A 16,613-nucleotide genomic window follows, 5' to 3' on the forward strand; every position below is an offset into this window, starting at 1 on the left:
GTGTCAAATTACAGCCAGCAAGCCAGCTTACATCCAATCACTTCCTACCTGTGTCATCAAGCCTCATTATGTCATCCCGTAAATTGGTTCCTCCTGTGGTTGCCATCACTTTGGCCCCTCCCATGTGTTTGCTGACCTGGATGCAAATTTGACTGACCTGTAGAGCAAGTTCTCTAGTGGGAACAATCACCATTGCTGGAAAATATCAACAAACAGAAAAAAGGAGAGAGAGGAAAAAAAAAAGCCATGTATTAAAGAGTTTAAGAAGCTATAGAAATATTGCCTCTTATAATAGAGACACTCAAATGAATAAATTTCAAAAAAAGAACCTATTATAGTGTACCAGATTTAGACTTTTCCTCAGTAACAATGCTATACAATTCTTCTACTCCTCCTGGTTACAAAGCCTTAAAGGGTTCTTTGAGTTCGCAATTATTAGCTCAAAATATATTAATATTTTAGTAAGAGATCACTAGTTAAAATGCCCAAATAGGAAACTCCTGCTGCCCAGGTCTATTTATATCATATGAACATAATAGGAAGATGGCAGAATTATTATAGATCAAGAAAGCATGGGGAGAAAAAAATGGAAAATTTTACAAAAAGCTTTAGAGGTGAAAACATAGATCTACTGGGTACAGCTATGGAAATGTGTTTCTTCCCTACTGCTTAAGATTTTAAAATCCCCAAGCCACAAGGCTTCAGAGAGAAAAAGTTCCTGCTTTTACAAGGAACTCTGCAGACACAGCTGTCACAAGAAACATTCTAGTTCCATAGTTTTAAGTATCTGTTTCAGATAATTTAATTTCCCTATCCATAGGACAAATTCTTATTTTGCCTATCTCACTGGAATGTTGTTGTAACTGTATAATATGCAAAATAACCTTAAAAACTAGAAATCTCTTTTTAAAAAGTTAGGAATCATTTTTATAAGACAACCAGGCCAAAAGCTGTGAAAAGGGTAAATACTAATTTCAGATGATTTAAGTTCTGACTGAGTAAAGATGGTAATATCTTCTATATAGCTCCAAGATTTAAATCACCATTTATAGTTTAAACAACTAACCTTGTATATTGTCCTTCTTCAGGTCTAGCCGTTCAAGTAAGGGAATGAGGTAGGCACCGCTCTTGCCTGTTCCGTTTTTTGCTCTAGCTAAAATATCCCTACCAGATAAAGCAATGGGAATGCTCTCCTCCTAGAAGAGATCGAACAATGCTTATTACTTGTATGCATTGTTAATAACAGTACATAGGCAAGTTCTTCTCTCAAACACACTGAAAGTATATAAAGTTCCTTGGTATTGAAGTATTTTACAAAAGTAAAGACCAAATAAATTAGCAGGACCAGTCAACATCACCGTTAGTATCAACTGACATTTATCAGAACTACTCATAAAATACATACTAAATTTAGTAATAAAAACCTTTGAGTTTGTATGAGCAAACAACATACATGATGTTTGTGAGCATCAACAACAGAAAAAGAGGAGGAACTTGGGATGACACAATAAACACATAGAGGAAAATAAGCAGAGGACATTTCACAATTAAAAACTGGAAGAAAAAACAGCACAAACAATATTCAAAAGAAGGACTATATGATATTCTGAGACTAGTAAACCAACTTGACCACAATGAAAAATTGTAGGTTGGACAATTTTATTCCTACATAAATAGGACTCAGCTGGAAAAGTTTAGTCTTGGGTCCTATCTTTTTTTAAAATTGTATTACATAATGACCAATGTCTGTCTCGCAGCCAACTTCTGTCCTGAGATGTGCCCTAACTTCTCGTTTTCAAATTTGGCCTACTCATGTGTGTTTTGCACACATGAGTGTTTTGCAGAAGATAATATTTCTTATTAGGGCAAATTTCCTAGACAATAGCAAAGGATTCTCAACAATTACTAAATATTAAATACACATATACAGAGAGAAATTAAAAAAGGTAAAACAGGTATGAACAGAGGAAGCAGAACACTTCTATTTCTAAAACTATTTTAATTTCTACAACTAGAAAATTAGAAAAATAAATTAGGAAAAATATTCATAATCACTATAATAATCACTATAATTAGTTCTTTCTATGCTTGAGCTAATGACCAAAACAAATGTCTAGCAATTTAAAACTGTTACTGGAGAAATACCCAAGTCATAAGCATCATGACTTTCATTTCCTACCATGATACTTATTTTAGAACCCCAATCACAGGGGTCAGATGGGTTCCATATAATCAGAATAACTAACACTGTTGCCAGAACAACTGTGAAAATAGTTCAGTGACAACACTCTGTTATCTTACTCCGACAGCCAGCATTAAACAGTCTGCTTATTATGTAGGGTGAAGCAGGTCAAAGAAGAAAGTCTTGGTTTGACCCTCTGGTCTTAAATCCTTCCTTGCTTGAGCACATGTGTTACTCAGTCGTGTCTGACTCTTTGTGACACTGTGGACTGTAGCCCGCCAGGCTCCTCTGTCCACAGGATTTTTCAGGCAAGAATATTGGAGTAGGGTGCCATTTCCTCCTCCAGGGATCCACATCTCCTACAGCTCCTGCTTTGCAGGGAGATTCTTTATCCCTTGAGCCATAACTCTGAGTCAACTCTATTAATCTTCAGTTGTCCCGAAGGGCAATTATCACATGGGTTCAATCTCTGTTATGGTTTTTAAACAGGTTACCAGTATACCACTCAGTTCAACAGCAGAAAAAGACTTTCGTCTCTCAGTGACTTCCTGAGTCAGGTCCTTTAAAAGGATAAGATATCTCAATGAAGTGAGACAGGATAGAATTAGATTGGGGGTGTCCTAATTCCTTTTTGGGGTTTACATTATGACTTAAAGGCCACTGACTTCTATTTCTCTGCTCTTTGACAGGACTTATGTTCTATAGAAACAGAAACTGTTTAAGGATAGGGCTTTAACAAAGTAAGCTAGCTAGCCTGTAAGTTAAGATGCACTGTACTTTGTTTCTTATGGTGGCTATTATGATTAGCAGTCAGAGAATTCAGTATATTCACACTGTCTCTTACCACTGTTTGCTAGGAAGATTAAACAATATGAAGTGAGAAAATTCAAATCAGATTCAGACAGCTTTGAAACTCAAGAGAAGTCATGGGGAACTGCCAGGGAGAAGAGAAAGGAGAAAGGAAGCTAAAAATTTTAAAAACTTACTGTGATGGGTACTACACTTAGATATTTAATGTTAATTATATCCTTTCAAGTTAGGTTACTTTTCGTCTTACGAATGGCAAAATGGATCCTCAAGATTGTTTTGCACAAGGTGACTAAGCAAGAAATGCTAGAATCAGGATTTGAACTTAGGTCTGCAAATAAGAGAAACTAGAACCTCATACACTACTAAGTAGAATACATAGCCATTTTGGGAAATAGTCTGGCAGTTCCTCAAAAAGATAAAAAATTACCATATGAACCAGCAATTCTAGTCCTGGGTATATACCCAAGAGAAATGAAAATACTCCACAAAAAATTCTATATACATCAGTGTTCAAAAAAGCATTATTCATAATAGCTAACAGTGGACACAACTCTACCAACTGAAGACTGGATAAACCAAATGTGGTATAGCTATATAGTGGAATATTATTCAGCAATAGAAAGGAATAAAGTACTGACACATGCTACAATATGGAAGAATCCTAAAAATATGCTAAGTCAAAAAGCCACAGCTGAGTCACAAAGAGCATGAATTTTATGATCCCATTTACATGAAATTGTCTAGAATAGGTCAATCCATACAGACAGAAAGTAGATTAGTGGTTGCTTAGAGCTAGGAGAAGAAGGGTAACTATTAAGTTTCTTTTTGGTGAAAATGTTCTTAAACTGATTGTAGTAATTGGCTGCACAACTGTGAATATAAAAAAAAAACCAAAACCAACCAACCACTGAACTGCATTACTTAAAATGTGTAAACTGTATCTCTGTGACCAATACCCTAAGGCAAAAAACAAGCATACAAAACACCACCAGAACACAAAAATCGAAAATAAAAAAAATCCCACGAACTTAAAGGTATGTCTGATTCTGCCACTTTCCAAAGTCCATGTTCCAGTTCCACTGTAAGATCTAGGGACTGAGCCAGTATGTATTTATTGTGTTTTAATAACCCTAGTATCCATTTCCCTTTCTTTGCTGTTGTTCAGCCACCCAGTCGTTTGACTCTCTGTGACCCCACTGACCGCAGCACACCAGGCCTCCCTATCCCTCACCATCTCCCTAAGCTTGCCAGAGCTCATGTCCATTGCATCGGTGATGCCATCCAGCCATCTCATCCTCTTGACACCCCCTTCTCTTTCTGCCTTCAAGCTTTCCCAGCATCAGGGACTTTTCCAATAAGTCGGCTGTTCGCATCAGATGACCAAAATACTGGAGCTTCAGCATTCAGGGCTTCTCTGGCGGCTCAGATGGTAAATAATCTCCCTGCAGTGCCAGAAACCAGGCTTCGATCCCTGGGTTGGGAAGATCCCCTGGAAAAGGGAATGGCTACCCACTCCAGTGTTCTTGCCTGGAGAATTCCATGGACAGAGGAACCTGGCAGGCTACAGTCCATGGGGTCTCACCCGACTGAAAGACTAACACTTTCCCTTTCTCAGTAGCACCCTAAACTTTTTTCTGTGGAATTACGTTCTCTCCAGTCCCCAATGGATAGTCTAGTCAACTTCCGCAGCTAAATGGAGACACCAATTGCTTTTTAATTCCTAGGGTCAGTTGAACTTAAATCTTAGTTTCAGGGAGAACAAAATGGATACTGTGGAGGCAGTTATGATTAAGGTATCTACTGCTCCCTAGAAAAAAAAGGAGATGGAAGACAGTAATTTCAAAAATAGTATCTCCAGCCTAAGGAACACACTCCAGTTTTACCATAGTATCCAATGAAGACATGCATTTTTGAGAATTTAAGAAAACAATTCTTTTAGCCATAGTAAATTCTGTTAGCAGGAGGAATGAATTACAAAAGCATTAAGAATGTTCTAATTCTTTACTATAAATTTGATAAATGACTAATTAGACTTGGTTAATGAAATAATTCCTAAAAATAACTTGAGATTCCCAATTTAATATGAAATTTGGTTGCCAAAGTTAACTTCTGTTTTCTCTCAATAATTAACTACCTGCTATTCCATCACCTTCTTATCTATAAAGTCCTCAAAAGTTGTGCCTAAAGTCTGCAAACAGCAAGAGCTGTCATCTTTCAATCATCTCCAAGTTAATATAAGGTTTTGCATTGTTAAACAGAATAAAACAGTAGACTCCTAGGTACTCCAAAAAAGGCTCTGTTACTGTAGTGCCTTTAAAATGGCACGGTTATGGTACTGTGCATAGCATTCAGACCTAGAACTAGACTCACAGATGGCTGTAGCAAAGAAAGATGTGTGGAACCAATCTGTAGTGTATCTGGTTCCAGCTTGTCGGTGTAAAATTATATCCTCTCAAAAGAAGATTTTAAGTGCCTAATTTTCCAAAAATCTTATACCATAGCCAAAGTGCAACCAAGTTTCATCTCTAAAGGAGGTGACACCCATCAAGAGGCTTTTATATTTGGAGAGAAAAAAATGCCTGGATAACACGGTAAAACTAAGTACTATACAAGACAACAGACACATTTTGGGGCGGGGGGAAGAAAAAAGAAAACAATGACAAGAAAATAAGTAAGGAGAAAAGTTAGATAAAAATAGTAGAAGAATGCCACTCATGAGGCTGGATTTCACTAGAGAACCTCTAAACTTATTTTTGAAGTCCTAGTATTTATGGTTTGTTACACCGAGTCTAAAACACGTTATCTTATATTTTCCATGGATTCTCAGACAGAGCAATACTATAGGAAAAGTCAATGTGAACGGCAGTCTCAGGTATATATAATACCTTACATTCATACTGTGCTTGCTATTTCAAAATATACTTTGAAGCACTACAAATTCGTTTCTACCATTGCAATCGAGTCACACAAATATTTTTGTTTCCCAGGGCATACAAAAATTACGCTTACATTATACTCTAGTCCATTCAGTGTGCAGTAGCCTTGTGTAAAAAAACAACATACATACCTTAATTTAAAAATACTTTAATACTAACCATTATCTGACAACACAGGGTTGCCACAAACCTTCAATTTGTTTAAAAAACAAAAAGACAAATGCAGTATCTGCAAAATACAATAAAGCAAAGCACAGTAAAATGAGGTATGTCTGTACATTACATTTGATCCTCACAAAAAAAAACCCTGTGAGGGAGTTCATTTCTACCTTACAGAAAAAGCCATATGGTAGACTGGCTAAGTGGCTGGAGAGTTACTTGCCTATATGCCGTATCAAACTGAGAATGCAAATAACAAAGTGAATTTAAAATTTTAATACAAAGGTTGAAACATGAGACATTAAGGGTCCATCAAGAATTACGTCTGCTAAATGAACCATATTTTTTGATAAAACTACTACATAAAATAAAAACCTGTAACATTTATTGAGCATTTATCTCTTGCCTGGAAAATCCCATGGACGGAGGAGCCTGGTAGGCTGCAGTCCATGGGGTCCCGAAGAGTCAGACACGACTGAGCGACTTCACTTTCACTTTTCACTTTCATGCACTGGAGAAGGAAATGGCAACCCACTCCAGTGTTCTTGCCGGAGAAGCCCAGGGACAGGGGTGCCTCGTGGGCTGCCATCAATGGGGTCGCACAGAGTCAGACACGACTGAAGCGACTTAGCAGCAGCAGCAGCCACTGTACTAAGGATACTAACATGAGTTGCCTCACTTCATCTTTACAACAACTCTATGGTATACACTGCTGTATCAACTTTATAGGCCAGAAAGTTGAGGCTTAGAGACATCTCAAATAATCAACTTGGAAAGCCGCAGAGCTGGATTCAACCTGGGCAACCTGAATGCAAAGCCAGTACTCTCAAATAGTTCTCTAGACCAAGTTCACCTACAGACATCTGTTAATCGTAATTTCATCAAAACAATACAACTGAGGGCCTATTTCCTGCCACACACCTTGCTAAGTATAGAGTTACAAAGTGGAACGATTCAGTAGGAAAGTACCCATAAAACTTTTCATTCCTATAGATAAAACAGATTAACAGGAACTACATTATAAAAAAGCAAATTCCTAAATATTTTTGGTCTCTGCACTCAGACTGCCTAATGAGGTATAACTTTATCTTCATACTTTTTCCAACCACAACAAAATTCTTCTAGTTTGTCCACAAAGGCACTCTCATTCCTAGGCAATCACTATTCTAGTTCTCCACTTGGAACATGGATCATTTCTTCCAGGTTGTTCCATTTTCTCCTAATGTCTACATATATGTGCCCATTATATCACACTCAAATTACCTGTATAATTAGCAGTCCTTTCCATCAGACTCTGAGTGCAGGAACCCTATTTATCTTGTTCATCATAACACCCTCAGGGTCTAACACTTTCTAGGTCACTTGACACATGCTTGTTCAATGAAAAAGTGCTCAATGATGTCACAGTTTGTCCTGAGTACAGCTTGGATTTGACAGCTTCAACTTATGTGAAGACAAAAGACACATCAAATTTGTATGTAGGTCTACATACGTGTGTATATATACATATATTTCCTTGCTCTTTCCACTTAAAGAATGCACCTAGTGTTTAGATCTTGGTCTCTAATACTATTCCCAACTAACTGGAATTTGAGTTCTTTGGAGAAACAGCTGATTCTGAGGCTGGGGAAGCATAGCTGTACCGATAAGCTTGGCATCATGATATACCACCAAAAAGTGCTCAAGAAAAATGAAGGGGGAGGGAAAGGTAAAAAGACAGAGCACAGAGTTCAGTGACACTGCTCTGTATGATCCTATAATGGTGGATACACGTCATCATACATTTATTCAAACCCACAGAATGCACAATATCAACAATGAACCCTACTGTAAACTACGGACTTTGGGTGATAATATGTCAACATAGGTTCATTAGTTTTAACAAAAACTGCTCTTGTGGGGAATGCTGATAATCAGGGAACCTATGCATGAATGTCACCAGGGATTTATGAAAAATTTCTTATGCTCAATTGCTATAAACTTAAAACTGCTTTACAAAATAGTTTATCAGAGGAAAAAAATGAAAGAGGCACATTACAAAAAACAAAGGAACTGGCTTGAAGGAGCTCACACTGGCCAAATATGGGACAATTCAAGCACAAAAATACCATTTAATAAAAAAGGAATTTATGAGTTACACTGATAATATACAGATACATCAAGGAGGAATTAGGGGAAAATTCTGATGAATAGTATATTGGCATTGCCTTAAATCCTCCCCACAGGCTGTTAGTTTCAAGGGGAGGGGGCAGGGCCGGAAATATGTAATATAAAAATCAAGATACCATTTTGAAAGAGTAATCAAAATTAAAATCACCCTTGGAATAAATGAACACTGTAACTCCGAAAGTGACTTCTGCAGTATTCTGGCTAAGAATGCATAACTTAAATCAAATCACATGGAAACAGGAGACAAACTCAAAATGAAAAATGTTCTACTGGAATAAAAAAAGGAAGGGAGTTCTAGTTTTAACATGTCAATGTCATAAAAGACACCCCCTCCCCCCACCAAAAAAAAAAAGAGTAGGGAAAAACTTAACTATTAAAAGAGATGTAACAATTACATGCAATATCTGATCCTAGGATGGGTCCTGTACAGAAGAAAAAAAAATACTTTAAGACAAAATTTGGGACCCAACTAAAAATCAGACTACAAATGACAGGTGAGTTAGAAATACTGCATTAAAACTGACTGAACATAACTGTACTATGCTTGTTCAAGAGAATATCCCTAGTCTTAGGAAATACACAGTGAAACATTTAGAGACAAAGTGCCAAGATTTTGTAACTTACCCTTTTAAGGTTCAGAAAGTGTGTGTTCATGTACAAGCATACATACATGTGCGCACACGCTGGAGAGCAATACTGGTTCACTAAACCATCAAAAAGTATGCAACACTTAATTCATAACATTACATAGGAGGTAAAAAGGGGAAATATACCTGAATAGGAGATGGCTTTTCCCAGCCCATTTCAAAAATTCCCATCAGCAACTCCCGTTTCAAACAGTAATCTTCAAACTCATTTCCTTTTGTGGAGGTCACATCCTGGTCAAACAAAAACGGACAAGCATCAAATGAATGAAGTACAACTGTGTTCCTTTAGTAATTACCATGTTTAAGAAAGTATCTGAGAGATTAATTCTTTATCCCATTTAAAAAAATATATGCAGATTAGTTCTCTGTCCTAATCTACAGTTCAACTATTTGCGAAAAACAGCCACTCTAACACAAATCAGCCATTTAAAAACTATGTTTTGGGGAAAGACCAGCCACCCTGTGGTCATTTTCTGCTAGGGAGTGATGGAATACTGTTATTTCTATACAAGTACCAGGCTGTGAACTGTAAACCACAAGGTGTAAAGTCAAAACCTAGTTCTACCATGCACTGCCTACAAACATCCTAGTCTAAACCAGAGTTTTTCAAGCCCAGCACCATTGACATTTGGGCCAGAATATTGTTTGCTCTAAGGGGGCTGTCCTGTAGCATATCCTCAGCTGTGATAACTTATTGCTAAATGCTTCTGAGGGGACAAAAATCACCCTTGGTTGACACTGCTGGGCTAAGAGAACTAACCTCTCAACTTCAGTTTTTCCATCCACAAAAGGTGGATAAAACCTAGCCTGAATCTTATTGTGCTTCTAGAAACAAAAGAGACTTTTGAGAAAATGCCATGAAAACTATGTGTTCCACAAGTGAGATAAGATACACATATGTATAAACACAATATTTAATATGGATACACATTATTACCAATTCCTCCAAATAGTGGAAATTTTTGGCAATTAATCATATATAAGCTATACAATTTCAACCACTTAAACTTACTTAAGAGTAAACATACAGTGCCTACTGTCATCATCAAGTAGCTACTTCGCTTTTAAGAGTTTCCACATCATTTTTCCACTTGAATGTTACAACCAACTTACCGAAGTTTTGATTCTTAGATCCTTTGGAGGGAGTTTTAAAGTCTTTTTCCAGTCATCACCAGGTCTAGAGAGAATACAGTAAAAATGAAGTATCAGAGTTCACAGCATTACTTTCTAAAATACAAAGGTAATTCATCTTGATAATAATTTCTAAAAAGCACACTAATATATTGCCATTTACTTAAGAATACAGGTAACAACAGAGATAAACAACTCCAGAAAAAATACTCTTTCTTACAAAGCACAACAATCTAGGGAGAACTTAAAAAATCAAGAATGGAAGGAAAAAAAGATATCCATCCTCTTCAAGAGAAGCATGTTGTATACAGTTCAACTGTTTTCAAAACTGGTAACCCATGTGTTTTGTCTGACCTAAAATAGTACTACTTCATTTAAAGTTGCCAACATTAAAAAACTAGGATATTTTGTATAAAGTTGATTCTGGATTTTCTTGTGGGGGGGGTGCAGGGCAGAAAGCTTTAGTAGCAACACTGGTTCCAAATTTCCACATAGCAACAGTTTGATAGGCGTTAGTAACTAGAGTTTAAAATCAAGCACCTGATGCCTTTAAGTAGGTCAAGTCCCCCTCTCATCTGGCAGTCCCCTGTGCTGCTGCTGCTGCTAAGTGTCTGACTCTGTGCGACCCCACAGACGGCAGCCCACCAGGCTTTGCCATCCCTGGGCTTCTCCAGGCAAGAACACTGGAGTGGGCTGCCGTTTCCTTCTCCAATGCGTGAAAGTGAAGTCGCTCAGCTGTGTACGACTCTTATTGACCCCATGGTCTGCAGCCTACCAGGCTCCTCCTCTAAGGGATTTTCCAGGCAAGAGTACTGGAGTGGGTTGCCATTGTCTTCTCCGGCAGTCCCCTATAGGCATCTGATTTTGTAGCTCCTGGTGACTAGTTAAAACCAAAGAATCTATAAAGTTTCAGACTTCAGTTCAAGCCTTGACTCTTCTACGTATCCGTTCTGTGACCCTGCAACAGTTACTTTTCTAAATCTCCATTCTCTTATATAAAATGAGATAAAAAATTATATAAAATAGCTTCTATAAAGCACTCAGCACAGTGCCTGGAAAAATTAGCTGTTAATAAAAAACACCTCTCAATCTTCTTTAATGGGGATGCTTGAAACCATGAAAGAAAAAAATTTTCTTTTTGGTCATGTAAAAACTTCAAGTAATATAATATCCAAAGCATCTAACAGAAAAAAGACTGTCAATAAAGCAGACAATGCTTTCAACTGTCTTTTAAGTTTTCACTGATTTAATGATAACAGCTCATAATTAAAGCCCCCCTCAAACATCTCGAGTATTCATTCAGGAAGATAAGGACATATTTTACTTAAAGCTTCATCCCACATAATCCAAGATACTCTATCACAGGAAACTATTTGCCACCAAATCCAAGAGTTCTAAAGCTTTTCACCCCAGTCTATAATACCACACCAAAGTTTCTGAGCATTTTCAGTTGAACATCCTAGTAGGCCAGCTTGTCACATTGTCAAATTCACTCAACAGTGGATAAAAATGCATACGATACAATGCAAAATCTTCCCACAAAAAAATTTATCATCTTAGAAAGTTAAAAATTTTTTAAATGCGAGATTAACTAACAGAGACAGGTATTAACTATCTCTGAGACATGGGATCTAGGAGTCTTCACAGAAAAGATGGTATTTCAACTGAAATTTAAAGAGTCACAGAACTGAAAAAAACCCATTTATCTAAGAAAAGCAAAAAAAAAAAAAAAAAAGGCAAAATCCACTGCAGTCTCAAACCAGAGGTTAAGCATTAAATGCTCTCAAAATGGAATAATGCAGCTTTATGTTTCAAATTAAAAGTAGACTAAATGTTGCTAGTCTATTCATATTTTGTCAAGACGAACTGCAATTTAGAAAACATTTTTGATTTCTATACCAATTAAAGTATTCACCTCAAAAATAATAATATGCATTAATGCCAATTCTCCCAATGACCAAATGAATTCTGTTGAAAATTTGGGCTATTTTTCTTTAGTAAATGCTTCTTTTAAGCATGAAAAAGACTTAGATTGTAATAAAACACATACTTTTTGAGTTTCATCATATTTCTAGAGGTTAAATCAACTTACACAGCTAGATTCTTAACAAAGACAAATACCAAATGGGTCAAGATTCTTAATTGTTAATTTTCTATTAAACTGATTCTTTGGAATCATAGTCACCATTCACAAACTTTAAAGTGTACACTTACAGATGACAGCCTGCTGCTGCTGCTAAGTCACTTCAGTCGTGTCCGACCCTGTGCGACCCCATAGACGGCAGCCCACCAGGCTCCCCCAACCCTGGGATTCTCCAGGCAAGAACACTGGAGTGGGTTGCCATTTCCTTCTCCAATGCATGAAAGTGAAAAGTCAAAGTGAAGTCACTCAGTCGAGATGACAGCCTACATGCTTTCAAATTTAAAAGAAAAATATTCCATAGTAAAATAAGGCTCTTAGTTTTTAAAAGTCTTCAAAGAGGTTTGGGACTATTCAGAGATGTGTTCCAAAGAGTTCAAAGTCCTGAGTTCCCCAACTGCTTGTTATTTTGTGTATGTGTAAAAGGAGAAAGCGTATTTTAAAAATAAATAAAATAAGACAGAAAAGCAAAGTGTCATAGACTAAAAGTTATGGATAAATTTTCTGAGTACTTTTGAAGTTCAGAAAGCTGGACAAGTCTTTAAGATTGGTTTTAACTGCCATTCACATTAGGATCAAGTCAAGTTATCACACTAGGAAAAAAGCCATACTGGCAAAAACCAGATAAATCTGAGCTCATTATGAAAGCCAGAATGTTTCAAAAAATATTCTATGCAAAATATATATTATCCGTGCCTATGTTTGTTACTTAACAAACCTGAATTAATTATGACAGAGATACATTCTTCTATCACAAATACCTATTGACCATAAAGTCAACTGTCCTCTATTCACAATCAAAATGGTTAAACTAAAATGATATACATAAAGTAGTCAACAACAAACTAGCAAAATATACCTCCTTGGTCCCCCAAGTGTGTTTATTATTTATTCTAACACTTACTTAATAGTGGTGGTCATACTCTGTGCTTGCTGCTGAGTGCCATTATTGATTGTGTTGGTGTTTTTCAGCTGGTTCATCTGTTGCTGAGTCTGTGTGCCCCCTCCTCCGGGGCCACCACTGGGCTTCACAGGGCCCCTCAGCTGACCATTTTGACTGGACAGACCCATTATAACAGGGTTCTCTGTTCTGGCCGTGCTCATGCTGTATTAATTTTAAGGATGTCTCTTTCAAACTTCAAAACTTTTGAAAGTCAGTAGAGAAACTGTAATAACAGTTTATTAGGCTCTCCAAAACGAAGAGATAAATATAAGTCTTGCTCAATATATGAGTCCTTTATTGCAATGCAGGCAAGCACCTGTAAGTCTCTGAACGGTAAGCAGCAGTAACTTGCTCTCATGCACGAATCAACTCTTTATTTTTTAAAAAGCCCTCTAACAAGGTTGAGTTATGTATCTGAATCTCACTTCAATCTGAAACAAAGAAAAAAAGTTAAATCAGTAAACACAGTAAATTTTGGGGAAAACAAAACAAAACAAAACACCCCTTTGTTGTTTCCATTTGAAGAACTCCTTTAGAAGCACTCCCTTCTTTTAAAGAATTAAGGATACAGCTGCATGTAGATCAAATCACTATCCAGGATAGGAAAGAGGATATAAAAAAAATGAATTGCTTCAAAAACCAAACCTGCACTGAGACAGATCTCATTTAAATTGTCAGTTCAAAGCAACCCAGAAAATATCAGGTAGAACAATACTGTGATTAAATTAGCATTAGCTGTCAGATGATAATCTCTTCCCTTCAGATTCCTCCCCGAAGAATTCTCTGAAGTCCCTGCCACCTCTAAAAGTCAGTGATTCATTACATTCAATTGCATTACAACTCAATGAAGAATGGCACAACTTAATTAATGTAAATCTACAAAGGAACAAGGCAAAACAATTCATTCATTTTTTTTTTCTTTTTCTGACAACTGAGAATCCTTGGAAGAGTTGAGCTTTTGATTTCACTTTGTGCTTTCAGAAAAGCATTATGTACGCCCTTATGAATTTCAACCAAAGTTGTTAAACCCGAAGAAAACTACATTTTCTTTTCCCCCCTAAGTTTTTGTCCTTTAAAACAATAACTAAAGCAGTCAAGGGACATAAATACGTCTACACGTCAAAATCTTCTGTTCAAAAAACAGCCAAGAAAACCTTTAGCTATCTTAAGTCTGACTACTACAGAACTGTTACATTTTAAAACATAACACTTTTCAAAAGTATGTCTCAACTTGAAGTAGCAATTTTTTAATTAAAAACAAAAAAAACCCCCCAACACTCCACAAAAAGGAAACTGTTTTTCAGTCACAAAGTCTCACTCAACTCTCTGCCACCCCACAGACTGCAGCATGCCAGACTTCCCTGTCCTTGACTATCTCCCAGAGTTTGATCAAACTCATGTCCATTGAGTTGGTGATGCTGTCGCCCCCCTCTCCTCCTGCCCTCAATCTTTCCCAGCATTAGGGTCTCTTCCAATGAGGAAATTACCTGTGCTTAAAAAAAAAAAAACAAATCTGTGAAAGAATAAAGACATTACTAACTTTAACCAAACTTTCTAGGACACCCAGAGTACTGATTAAGTTATTTTTAAAAATTATTCCCCAAATAAAATTATTTTTTTTTTAAAGTAAGACCTTAATTTCACAACCGCGGGTGGAGGGAATAAAGGCCTACTCTGGTGTGTTAACACCTTTATATTTCTTACCGAAAGTACAGTAGCTAATTAATTACTGTTCCTTCTGCCATACGCCAAAGCTACTCAAACAATACAAATTTTAAATTCTTTGATGTCTTTTTTTAAATTGAAAATAAAGTTGCTCAAAAGCAAATCCTGATTATCACATACACAAAGTTGTATATTTTGAAGTCATCCAGAGACTGACTGACCTCTTAAGCAGGGTAGTTAACAGCCACCTAATTTCAGTTCAAGGTAGTAGGTGGTTTCCTGTATTGACAGGTTTATATATGATCAGCGATATCACCTATTTCACACCCGAAGATTACTTATTTGCAAAGCACTAAGAGGATGAATAGGGCAACTTCTAAAGATTAAATGGTATATTACTGTCTATCATGCACATAAGACCTCGTATCTCCCTAGAGCCAAAATGTGACTATGTGAGAACTGCTCCCCTCTTAATTAAGCTGCACTGCAGCTTTACGTCTCAGGAAAAGAAATATTCCTCCTACCCCTTCCCAATTTAGATTTCCAAGTTGTATTTCTATATTTTCAAAAATACGAACGAAACAGAGACTAGCTGGGAGGGAACCCTAGCGGAGTTAATTACAGCACTTCCCAGACGGTAGTTAGCGACTGACAGTTTCACACCCAAAACAGTCTCGTCATCTCCAAAAAGACCTTTTGTTTGCAAATGCAGCGCAGTTTCTCTAAGCTCGGTCTGCAAGTTGGAGTGACTGTTCTATTTTGAAGGGGCAAGGGGACTGAGAAAGAGAAAGGGGAGTGAGTGATAAAGGAAAGAAGCTAATGATTTTGATTTGCAAGCAAATAATTGCTTGTTCCCCTCCCCTTCATACCCCGCTCCAAACCCCTACACACTTCAAGTCAGCTCCCTGGGCCCATAAACACAAAAGGGTTGGGCCCTGCAATCGTATCTGCGCAACCAGAGCAGAGAACCAGCTCCACAGCTAGGGAACAATAGGGACTCCCCCCAAAAGAGAAACCTTTAAGTCAGACAGCCCCTTCTTTCCTCCGACATTCGGAGGCTCCATAATCACCCCGTTATCGACCTGCAAGGCCTTACTCCGTCAAGCAGCCGGTCCTCTTCCAAACTGAGCCCTCCGCTACAGCATATCCCTGCCGCCCCCTATAGGGCCGCCTCGTACCCTATAACCTCCGCCATCTCCCTAAATCCTTGCGGCCCCCTACGGTCCCAGCCTCCCTCGTCACCCACAAAACTCCTCTGAGGAACTCTCTCGCTCTTCCTCCGGACCCCGCTGGGCACAACACTGCTCTGTGCTACTCCTCCCGGCGCCCCCACCCCACAGCTGGCGCCCGCCGCCCGCCTTTCTCCCCGAGGCCCGGCCAGGCCTCAGGCCTCCGCCTCAGAGCGCCCCCCACGCCATCCTGGGGGCTTCCTGCAGCCCCCGCGACACGGCCGACCGCCACCCTTCCACCTCACCCCACTCCCCGCGGCTCAGGCCCGAGTCCTACCACCGAGGCCACTCCCGCTCGGCACCCTCGGTCCTTTATTGTTGACTCGAAGCTCCCAAAATGGCGGCGGCTCCTTCCTCCTCGGAAACCTCCGCCCGCCCCCACCCGGCCCCTCGCTTCGGCCTCCTCCCGCCCCCGCCCCGCCCCCGCTCGGGGGGGGGCAGCTCCGGCCGGCCTGCCTTTGCCCGCCCGCTCGCTTCCCCGGCTGCCCAGCCCTACCTCCGCCGCTGCCCGCTCTCAAGGCGCCGCCGAAGCCGCCGCCCGGACTGAGCTAACTCGGCTCCCCCGCCCCCTCAGTCGCCGACCGCCCCCCCCCCGCCCTTTC

The 16,613-nt window shown here is 38.7% G+C and overlaps 1 protein-coding gene across 5 annotated transcripts in view; it reads right to left on the bottom strand.

Annotated features, from left to right (window-relative positions):
• DDX6 (DEAD-box helicase 6) overlaps nt 1-16,613 on the bottom strand; it is a 31,712-nt gene that overhangs the window by 14,527 nt on the left and 572 nt on the right. Inside the window, exons 1-6 of one of the 5 annotated variants that reach the window (XM_061440509.1) lie at nt 16,508-16,609; nt 13,079-13,548; nt 10,017-10,080; nt 9,030-9,134; nt 1,067-1,196; nt 49-195 (exon numbers count right to left, since the gene is read on the bottom strand). In XM_061440509.1, the coding sequence (XP_061296493.1) occupies nt 49-195; nt 1,067-1,196; nt 9,030-9,134; nt 10,017-10,080; nt 13,079-13,278 (646 nt within the window). In that variant the 5' untranslated portion in view covers nt 13,279-13,548; nt 16,508-16,609. Of the gene's footprint in view, nt 1-48; nt 196-1,066; nt 1,197-9,029; nt 9,135-10,016; nt 10,081-13,078; nt 13,549-16,256; nt 16,398-16,507; nt 16,610-16,613 lie in introns of those variants that run through there. The other 4 variants (XM_061440512.1, XM_061440508.1, XM_061440511.1 and 1 more) reach the window with 4 other exon arrangements.

This window comes from Bos javanicus, chromosome 15, assembly GCF_032452875.1.
Source record: "Bos javanicus breed banteng chromosome 15, ARS-OSU_banteng_1.0, whole genome shotgun sequence".
In the NCBI taxonomy this organism is placed as follows: domain Eukaryota; kingdom Metazoa; phylum Chordata; class Mammalia; order Artiodactyla; family Bovidae; genus Bos; species Bos javanicus.